At 53.4% G+C, this 11,140-nt stretch overlaps 1 protein-coding gene across 1 annotated transcript in view; it reads left to right on the top strand.

The window, feature by feature from the left end:
• The first annotated feature begins 9,199 nt into the window (after positions 1-9,199).
• ETS1 (ETS proto-oncogene 1, transcription factor) overlaps positions 9,200-11,140 on the top strand; it is a 77,442-nt gene continuing 75,501 nt past the window's right edge. Inside the window, exon 1 of the mRNA XM_015649874.2 lies at positions 9,200-9,332. Coding sequence (XP_015505360.2) covers positions 9,215-9,332 — 118 coding nt within the window. The 5' untranslated portion in view covers positions 9,200-9,214. The remainder of the gene's footprint in view (positions 9,333-11,140) is intronic.

Below are 11,140 nucleotides of genomic sequence, written 5' to 3'. Positions count from 1 at the left end.
TGCACATCCCTCTGGAGCTGCACATCCCGCCAGGGGAGGGAAAAGCAGGGAAAAGCAGAGATAAGTGGGGAAAAGTGGGGAAGAGCGGGTTTCTCCAGACAGGGGATGGCCTGAGACTGGCAGGGGACCAAGCACAGATGTGGCAGCTCAGGGCCACCCACGCCAGTGTCGGGGATGCTGCAGGTGGGTGGAGGTGGCTGCAGCTGTGGGACACCCCGAGGAGCTCAGCTGGACCAAGGGATGCTGGAAGGAGCAGGGATTTTTCTCCTGGGGTGGGGAAAAGCCAGCACAACCAAGCACAACTCCTCTTTCTTTTTCCTGCTAAATAAGTTTGTTTTTCCTCCTCTATGACCTCCCCGTGCACCCCCAGCCCTGCTGCACCCCCTTCCCAGCCCCCCTTCACCCAGGCAGATCCAGCCCTGCCCGTGGCTTTTCCCTCTGGCTGTCAGCAGTTCTGCCAGCTCCCTCTTGGAATGGGGAGCTGCCAAAGCAAGCAGAGATACCTGAACCTGCCATCCACCCACTCCTTGTCTGGACTCAAGATGTTTCAAAGCTCCCCCCTTTCTATTTCTATCCTCATTGTCATCCTCCTTTGAGAGGAAGGTCTATTATTCCCCTCCTCCTTTTCTCTCTACAAAAATGGGACATTGTTTCTTCTTTCTTTGATTTAAAAGCCAAAAACAGTTATAGGAAACTGTTCAGCAGATGTTTTACAGTATGAACCTAGAGAAAAAAAATTAAAGAAAAAATAAAAGCTCTCGGATTTTGCTTGAGGAGCTAAATTTAGCCTAATACTTCCTCCCATTCAGGGTTTGTGTTGGCATAGGCAAGGCGTAGGTTTGAGCACTTTGATTGTAGTATTTATTTTATTTCTCTCATTTGCTGCATCCATGAAAAGCTGGAGCTAATGAAGCTCATTGAGGGAGAGGTGAATCCAGCCTGAGCTGGGTCTCAGCCCACAGGATGGGATTGAAACAGAATAATTCCTCATCTCGTTTGCAAGGCAGTGCCCAGGGGGGCCAAATGAGATAAAACTCCCAGCTGAGGTTGGTGAATTCTCAGGGGGGGATTTACAGGCGCTGGAGGAGCCAGTGCTGGAGCTCCAGCTCCTCTGGGTGTGCTGGGAATGGCACTCACTGGTGTCTGGAAGCAGCTTCAATCAGCACTGCCAGAACTCATCCCATAAACCACCCCCAGGCCGAGCTCCTCCTGACTTCCACAGGCCCAGGATGGGAGCAGCTGAGTCCCCCTGAGCAGGGACCAGGACAGTGCCCCAGAGGGGTGTGCTTCTCCTGCCACCTGGAGCTCCACACCTGGAGCTGGGGCTGTGGCTGGGAAATCCCTGCAGGCCTGGGAAAGGCTGGCCAAGGATGGCATTTCCCCCTGGGAAATCCATTCCCTGCCATCCATGGGCACCACCATCCCTTGGCACTGCAGATCCAGGTGGAAAAAGGGAGGGAAATCACACTTGGATCTCTCCCAAGGGACCGAGAGGAAGCTGATGCTGTGTTATCACTGCCTGCTGAATGCTGGGGTGGTTCCCATCTGGGAAAAGCCTTTGGAGCAGGAGTGACAGCTCCATGGCTCCTTCCATCACCCTTCCTCTGAGCTGGGCTCCCCTTCTCGCCTGCTCCCATATCCTGCTGCAGGGCATGCAGCTGGAGCTGCCAACTGTGTCTGGGAATTTCCAGGGAAAACCTGGGGAAAACCTGCAGCTTTGCACGGGTTGGCACTCTGGATATGTGCCCAGGGGTTTGGATTTGGGCAGAGACCCTGCAAATAGGGAAAGATGGGTAAAGCTTTGGAGTTATGGGTCAGGCTGCTCAGAGCATCTCTCACTGCCCCATCCCTGGAAGTGTTCCAGGCCAGGGTGGACAGGGCTTGGAGCCATCTGGGATAGTGGAAGGTGTCCCTGCCCATGGCAGGGGGTGGCATTGGATGGGATTTAAGGTCCTTTCTATCCCAAACCATTCCATAAGCCTATGACTCACCAGCAGAAGAAACCAGGGGTTATTCAAGGCAGAGAAAATTCCTGTTAATGATGATACAGATTCAGCAATTAGCCCAGAGATCCTCTGCAAGCTTCCTTATCCCAGTGGAGAGCCAAAAGGGGTCAAAAGTAACGTTTGCTCTCTCTTGGAAGTTTTCCACCAGGAAAAGGCTGACTGGGATCTTATTTCCAGAGCTGTGAGCCCAGAGTGTCTCCCCTGCCATGGGAGGTGGGCAGGGAGGGATTGACCAGTGCTGGGACATGGGATTGACTGTGGCACTGGGCATCCCCAGCAGGATTTGCAGTGTGCACTGGGAGTGGGAATCAGGCTGATTTCCAGACATTAATGGCTTGTTTGTTGTCTAAGAGGGTGGAAAACCAGAGAGAAGCCGAGGCCCAAAGGAGCTGTTTGATTCCAGCAGGGCACTGTTGGTGCAGCCTGTGCTGGAGAGCCGGGCAATTACCAGGGCAAACTGCCCCAAGCCCACGGGCTGGGCTCGGGGGGCTGCCAGGATAAAGCTCTGATTCATGGACACGTCTTTGGCTCCTTTCTTTAGGATCTCTGTATGTTACACATGCAGACAAGCAGGAATGTCATTTTTTCCAGACTGCTTTTTGCAGAAATTAGGATTGTTTGCTGTTCATCAGCTCACCCCTCCGTGACCCCTCCCTCCAGCCCTGCAGTCCCATCTGCCTGCCCTGCTGGAACCCCAGGGATCCACGCTGCCTCTGGGAAGGGGGGAGCCAGGCTGGCCATTCCCAGCTGGCTTTTTTTGGGAGCTGCACCGGGGGTGGGCAGGTGAGTGAAGCACCCAGAGCAGGCTGTAGGACAGCAGGAAGGGTTTTCCCTCTCCAGGATGGCCCTGCCATCCCTGAGGACGGATCTGGGATAGGATCATGCCCTTGGGGCTCTGCGAGATGTGAAGTGCTCCATGAGGCAGCCTGGATTCAGGAAAGCTGCTCTGATAAATGGGATGCTGCTGCTTCCCCTCCCACCCACACACTTCCACTTTCACTTCACATGTGGGACCCAGCCCTGCAATTCCCAGCCCGGCCATAAATAACCCCTGCAGCACCAGGCAGCCACAGGGACGGTGTGGATTCAGCCAGAAAATGCCTTATTTATCCCCTTTCTTCCTCTGGAGCTCTGGGTGTCCTTCAAGGAGGGCATGTCACACCCTGGGGATGTCACCTGTGTCCTGTTATCCTGCCTGAGCTCCCCTGACAATCCACAGAGGAGACAAAGGAGAATCTGTCCAAACACCCTCGGTGCAGCTCAGGAATTAAATATAAAAAGACACAGCTGTTCCCAAAGCCTAATCCTTGTCACAGACAAACTTTCCTTGACCTGGAACCGCGTGGAAAATAAACAGAGAGGTAAAGGACATGTTAATAACTCATTTCCACAGAACCCAGCCTCACTTTTCTGCTACTGGAATCTTTCCCTCTGCTGCTCGCTCCGTAACAAGAAATGCTTATTAAGGTAGAGATCATTTTGCATTGGTTTAGATATTCAAATAAAGCATTGGAAAATGTCCAGCTTCTGTTCCACTGGGAACATCTCCCACCTGCCCTGCCCTGCAGGAGAACCAGGATAACATTTCCTCAGCTGAGTGTGTCTCTGGCATTCCTGGGTGGATGGTGGGACCCAGGAGGGCTCAGCCCCCACCTCAGCCCTGCTGAGGTCACGGCACCAAGCACTGAACCCTCGCTGTCCTTGTGTCTGTCAGCTGATGGAGAACAAAAAGGTCACTTTGAGACTGGGAAAAGGCCTCAGGAAAAGGAGAATTTCCCAGGTTTATCAGCTCCCCATGGAACCCAGCACAGAGAAATCTCTTCATTTCTGCATCATCCACGTCCTTTCTCCTCCTCCTCCCCACACAGCAGCATTTCTGATGGGAGGAGATGTGAGCCATGGGGCTGAGCTGGGCTGGAGCTGATCCATGAGTCCTGAAAAATGGAGATGGCACCTGGGATCACCCCTGGGGAGCTGGTTCATGGGGCCAGCTGAGACCTGTGCTGGCCACTGCTCCTGGGGTGTCCCTGACCCCACAAGGCCCTGGGGCCATCCTGAGTGAGGCACCTGCAAAGCTGGGCTCTGCCTTTGCAGCCCCCTCCTCCAGATGCTGCTCCAGCCCCCCTGGCTCAGGGAATATGGGATCATCTGGGCTGGAAAATCCTCTGCCACCATCCAAGCTTCCCCCAGCACTGCCAAGGATCCTCCACTGATTGTCCCCCCCTTGTCCCCAAGTGCCACATCCACTCTGTTCAACCCCTCCAGCCATGGGGCTCCATCCTGAGGAGCTTTTTCACCACCCAACCCTTCCCCAATACTTTTGGAATGACTGCTTGGCAGGAAGGAGGAATTCCACACCCAGAACACCAAACTCTGCTGTCCAGGCAGGGCGAGCTCCAGCACAGACACCCCTGGGGACACAAAGCTTTGAGATGTGCGCTGGTGTCCTCAGAGAACCGCCAGCAATAACAAAAATTCCAGCTCCCATTCATTCCCATCCCAGCTCAACTCTCATAAGCTGCTGATTATTTTCTGAATGGGTTTTATGTGACATTCTCTGTGCGGTGCTAATCTCATTTTTTGAACAAGAAGCTGCAAAAGGAAGCAGGGAAATTATCTCAATTCACCCCCTGCATTTTTACATGGGCTTGAGAAGCAGTTGACTTTTTAAAAATGTCATGATTTTTATCAAGGCTTTGAATTCCACCCCAGCAAGATGCAGGGAATATTTTAACAGATAAAAGAAAATAAAAATATATCTTGGGGTTTTTTTTACCCCCAATGCTAATAGTAAGTTAAGTAATAAAGAGCAAGTGATTAACTGGCTGCTGAATTGGTTCTGAAATCTGGCCAGATGTGTTTGAGCAGGAATTGTTGGCTGATAGCTTTTTTATAAATCTGATCTCTATTTATGCGCCTGCCTGGGAAAAGAGCACTTCTGAAATCTGGCTTTATAGTCCTCGATTAAATGATTCTGGAAGAGGATTTTAATTTACAGTTTGAAGAGGGTGTGTGATGAAATCCTCATTGGTTTTTGTCTGACTGTATCAGACTAATCAAAGATCCTTCTTCCAACCAAGATGCCAAATTCTTCTTGCAATGGGGGAGCTTGTGAGTAAGGACTGATTTCCCAGTTAATATTGACAGAAATGATAATTAATTTACCTTGTCCTTTCAGCTTTCAGGACTTTGTTAATGGTGTGAGTGGGGCAGGCACCTGCACAGAGGAATTTGCAATGAAGATGTTCACACTGGCCTCTAGAAAAGGGATCAGTTTTTGTGCCAGCTACACAAAATCCACAAGTTTGCATCTCAAGGGCTCAAGCTGGAGATGTTCTGGTTGGAACTTCCCCAGAGATGTTGCTTAACAGCAGAGTTAGAGCTGAGTGGAAACTTCTCACTTCCTCTTCCAGAGGGAAAAACGTGACCAAATCTCAGAATGCCAGAATGGATTGGGTAGGAAGGGACTTAAAACTCATCCAGTGCCACCTCTGGATGGACAGGGACAGCTTCCACTGTCCCAGGTGGCTCCAAGCCAAATCCAGCCTGGCTTTGGGCACTTCCAGGGATCCAGGGGCACCCCCAGCTGCTCTGGGCACCCTGTGCCAGGGCCTCACTGCCCTCTCAGGGAAGAAAAATTTATTGGTGTGGTTTTGGGTTTTCTCACCTCTGGACATATCCATGTATTTTTATCCATGTGGACAGAGATGAAAGTGGAATTTTTCCCCATGTCATTTCTCACCCAATCCTGACACCTTCAGATGTTCCCTGTTTAAATCACGTTTTTACACGGATCTGGTCTCCCTTAGAAAAGTGGGATAAACCATGGATGAGCCAATTCATCACAATTACCTTGGCTGATGTGGAGGAGATCCACATGCAGCAGCTCACAACCTAAAGGAGCACCACAAAGGTCATTTTTGGGGCAGTTTAAGCATTCAGGATATTCCTGTGCACCCCAAATCTTTCTGTTTTAGTGCATATCCTGCACCTCCTCATCCAAGGTAATGAACATCCAAGATCTGAGCTCCTGTCTGATCCAAAGGTAGAAGAAGCTCCTTCTCCTGCTTGGGAGGGTGGAAATTTCCCCCTAGCTCGGACATTCAGCACCCTTGGGCTCCATTCAGGAGGGGATTCAGGAGGGTTGGCCCAGAGGGATGAGCTCTGGGGCTGTCCCTGTTGGCTTTTGAGGCCAGGCAGCTCCAGAGGGTGTCAGCACCTGGATCCCAGATGTGCCCAGCTCTGGGACCACTGAACATCTGGGCACAGGCTGCGAGTCACGCCCGGGTTCTGAGGGGGGCAGAGGGAACGTTTCCCTGGGCAAACCTGCCATGGATTTCCAGGCACAGGCAGCTCCTGATCCAGCTGGTCACCTTCTCCCAGGGCAAACACTGGGAAGGTTCCTCCAACTCAGGAATCCCCATCTTGCTCCCTTGCCCTGGGATAACACCAAAAGCAGAGGTTTGGGCGCTCAGGATGATTTTGTTGGTTCCTTCTCTGTTTCCCAGAGTAAGATGGAAATGGTGATCCATGAAGGGTTCTGGAAGCTCCTTACATGCAGCTCCTCCCCTTTAGGGGTTTATGATCCACAGGCAGGAGCACAGGGGTCTCTCCTTGGAGAGGAACCTGGGGGCTGCAGGGGAGTGGAATTGGGGTAGGTGACAGTCAGTGACACCCAGGACTGGGCTGAATTTTGCCCAGATGATCCAGGCTCACTGCCCAGCTCCAGCAGACAAGCCAGGAGCACCTCCAGTTGCAGCCACCCCTCAGTGATGCTGCCCAGAGCTTCCATCCCAAATGGCAATGGGGATTTCTCAGCTCATTGCCAAAGGGGCTGTTTCTAGTGACACCAGTGTGCTTCACCTTTCAACAGGAGCCTGAGTGCCCCCAAATTTAAGCAGCCTATGAGTGCAGAACCTGTGAAACATCCCCAAGACATCTCCAATTTGGTGAAACCATCAATAACTGCTGCAGGGAAACATTAAGGGATGGCTTTATTTTTTATGAGCACAGAGCAAACCCAAAGCAGCTGCCATGGAAAGTGCAATGACTTTATGATCAATTCCGTGAGCTGCCCGAAATTTAACCCAACTTTTTGTTGTGAGCTGAAGCAACTACTTTGTGTGACTGATGTGACAGCAGTGACCCTGAAACCAGGCAACCACGTGGAACCTGGTGATCTTCACGGTCCCTTCCCACCCAAAGCATTCCATGACTCTGTGCTTCCATGTCCCAGCCTCCAGCTGGCTGCACAGCCACTCCACAGAGCTGTTAATGTCTGGATTGCTGCATCCCAGCACCCTCCTGAGCAGAGCATCCAGACAGGGACATCTTGCTCACAGCTGCCAGAGGGGTTGTCCTGGGAAGAGTTGCCCAGATAAAAATTGATTGCCGAACACATTCCGCTCCTTTGGAGCTCAGATGTGACAGAGCCTTTGTAGCAAAGCCCAGGAGGCTGGAAACCTTCCTGGGGAGATGGAACCCTGTAAATCATTTCCTGTGTTAAAACAGCTACAAGAGGGAGCCGTGCCTGGTGAGTCCAGCAGGTAACAGATTTGGGCCACCTGGAGCTGTGTGTTTCTAAATTCAGGGCTAAAGGAGAGATTCATTCATCATTTGGGAACTCCTGAAGGACCTGGGAATCATTTTATGTGTATAAATAATGGGAGGTTTTGCTAATTGTCACTTTGTGCATTTTAGCAACCTCCTGGTCTGGGAGAGGGGGACAGGAGGGACATTTATCCTGTGAACACTTGTTCAGCACATCTGATTTCTCTGGGGAACATTAGGCAGCAGGAGATGCCACAGGAGCCATGTGCAGGCAGAAATTATCCACATGGGAGCAAACACAGTGTTGGTTTGTACTTTGCAAATGTCCACTGTGCTGAGAGTACTCAAAATACCCAGGGCTGTGCTGGGGAAGGAGCCTGCAGGAATTATTCCTCTCCCCACACTGATCCTCCAGCAGTGACAGATGTACAGGCTGCTTTGTTTGTTTGGTGAAGGTGCTGCTGAATTCCCTGGAAATCAGCCCCTCCTGGCGATCCTGTGCGAGCAGAATGTCCCGGTGCAGGGAGGGCTGAGCCGGGCTGGGGCTCTTTGCTCCAGGGAGGATCCCAGCAGCCGCTCCAGCCTCTCGCTGTGTCCTGGAGCAGCACACATGGGGGGAACCCTCGGTGCCTGGGCTTTGCCCCGGGCAGGGACAGCGGGGACCGGATCCGAGCTGGGATTTCCAGCCTGGAGCCCTCTCCTGGAGGAAAAGGCAGCTCTGCTGCCTGGAGAGCGAGGGAGGGAGGCGGGATGGACCCGTCCTGCTGAGCCGGGATTCGGGGCTGCCACTGGCCAGGCTGTGAGGAGAAAGAAAGGGGTGCTCAGCAAAGGCAGCTCCAGATCCTGCTCTTCCAGAGCCTCCGGACAATTCACAGGGGCGAGATCACTCCAAGCTGGGTTTCTGCCCCGCTCCCTGGTCCTGGCCAGCCGGGAATGTGCTCTCCTGCCCTTCTCGTGTCTGAGAGGCCCCGGACACTTTGAGCACCTGCCTTGGGACTGGGTTTTTAGGGATGCGGGCTGGGACCATCCAGCCCTGGCAGAGCTGATCCAGCGGCTCCCAACGCTGCCCGAGCAAATTCCCTCTCCAGCTCCTCACGGAAGGAGTTTCCTTCAACCTTTAGGGTTTCAAAAGCAAGCAGCAGCTAGCAGGGCGTGTCTGTGGTTGCAGAGGTACGTGCCAGGGGCTTGCAGGAGTGGCGGCAGGCCGGATCCGTGCCGGGGCTGGGGAAAGGCAGGGAGCGGAGGGGAGAGCCCTGCACCCGGGGCAGGGCAGCAGCGGAGCCCGGGGCCCTTCGGGGGAAGGGATTTCTGCCATTGGGCCGGGATTTGGGCTCAGAGCTGCAGCAGCCTCAGCTGCCCGTGCTCTGCGAGCCTTCATTCGGTCCCTGGGCAGGAATAAACTCCGCTCACGGGACTTTGGGGGCTGCAGCAGCGTTCTGCGGGCAGGCTGGAGCCTCGGCTGGATTTAAGGGCACGGCACCCAAAGGCCGGCAGGGCTCTGTGCCCCTTCCCCACCTCCGAGCAGCGGCTCTTTCGCCTGCCCAGAGCCGTGACATCGGCCAGAGGTGGCTCTTGCCTGGCTGGCGGCGTCCGCAGCTCCCCGGGAGCGGGGCTGACCACTCCCCCTCCCTTTGAATAGCAGCCCTGCCTCAAACACGATGGGATTTCCATCCTCCCTCCAGCGCCGACAGCTCCAGGTAGCTGCGGGGAGAGCGGACACAAGTGTGGGAAGCCGTGGAGGATATAAAGCTTTTCCCCGGGTCCTTCAGCTGAGCCGTAAGTGGTGGGAGAGGCTCCTGGAACTCTTTTGGGGGTTGGAGGTACCTGTGGACATTTTCTGGACGCCTCAGATTTGGTTTGTGGTGATTTACTTTTCCTCTCTCCATTTCCAGTTTCACCCAGTAATTGATTTGTGTACCCCTACCGCAGGACCTTCTGTAAATGTCTGAGATGATGCTTCCCTGTAAAAATTGATATATATCTATTTAGTACATGAATTTTATATGGAGATTCAGGAAAACATTTTTATTTTCCTCACAGAAATGGAAGGCTGTGCACTGGCATTGGTACAGTGAATTAAATTTGCGGCTCCTTCGCTGTTTTGAATTGTAATTTGGTTTTGGTGTAATTTGGTTTGGTTTTGCTGTGTTGGAGGGAAGATCCAAAGTGCCTGAGGTCGGACAGACAGACTCGGGGCTAATTCCTGCTTTCCAGGGATGAGTGGGAAGATTTGCTGTGACCCTCCAGGTGTTTTCCATGGCAATGCCATCCCCTAAAGAGCTGACAGTGCCACAGGTGCCAGCCTGTCTTTGGGAGAAGCTGGAGTGTGACAGCTGCAGGGATGCGGTGCCCAGGTGCTGCCATTCCTTGGGAAGAGCAGAATCCTGTCCCCCAGCCCAGGCAGTGGGAATTGAGTCCCTGAGGAGCCCAGCCAAGGCCTTCCCCCTTCCCACTCGTCTGTAAATCATTGCTTTGCATGTGGTCACTCACTCGGTGTTAGAGTCACCATCAGCTTCCCATCCTGTGTCACCTGACACCTTTGGGGCTTTCCTGCACAGCCCATTCCTGCTGCCTCCCGACCCGCTGGCCTTGCAGCTCTCCCCTGCCTGCCATCTAAATAATGTTCTGGCAAACCTGATTTTTTGGGTGTTTTCTTCTGGCCCAGGGGCTGGGGGTGTATGGAAGGCAGAGGTGCTTTTAGTACCCCAGCACTGGGATGTGTGTGTGTCCCTTGTCCTCAGGTTCACCAAAGAGCTTTGGGGGGGCCATGCACCCCTCCAGATCACAGAACTCTTTTCCATCTGGCAACTTGAGGGACAAAGACACAGAAGGTAACCCCACCTTTCCCAGTGGTCTGGAGCCCCGTGGCAGAGTGGGGTTTGGTGGCATTTTCAGAGTGGGTTTGGGCAGGCTGGTGCAGGTGTCCTGCTGAAGGTCCCACAGGGATCCTGGGGATTCCCAGCTGGGCTGGAATCCTGTGCCACAGGAGGGGCTGGGCTCTGTGACATGGGGAAGGTGTGAGGGGTCAGGTCCTGCCCGGGGCAGGGATCCCTCTCTGAGCAGCGTGACACCGATCCTGTTCTTTTCCCTTGTGCTCGGCCCCAGCTGAGGGCCTGGCCCATGGCATTGTGAAGCCTATTGCTTCACGGAGGTAAATTCGTGAGTGAAATAACAGCTGACCTAATTAACCCTCCCTTCACATCCTCCTGGTTGCTGGTGGCTGCTGTGAACCGGGGCAGAGCAGGGTGATTTAATGGCAACAGCTCTGGCATCCCACCTAAACCCTCTCCTGCCTGACCGTGCTGTCAGCTCGCTGTGCATCTGCTGGGGGCATTATTTCAGCTTCATTAGCAGCTGAGTAATCGATGAATGAGCAGAGAGCAGGAGAAACATGGAGAAAAAGCAGTTTACTCCAAGAACAGAGAGTGATGGCTTTGTCAGGCTGGGCCAAACTTTAACCACCCTGGCACCCTCCCACGGCTGCTGTCACCCATTCCAGACAGAGTTTGTCCAGCCAAACGGGAGAGCTCTTGAGATGCCATCGTATCTCCCTCAGATCTGACAGCACCGGGGGAGGGGAGCAG

The sequence above is a fragment of the Parus major genome, chromosome 24, assembly GCF_001522545.3.
Source record: "Parus major isolate Abel chromosome 24, Parus_major1.1, whole genome shotgun sequence".
Classification (NCBI taxonomy): Eukaryota; Metazoa; Chordata; class Aves; order Passeriformes; family Paridae; genus Parus; species Parus major.
The sequence above is the reverse complement of the archived record's forward strand: the minus strand, read 5'-3'. Positions and strand labels throughout refer to the sequence as shown.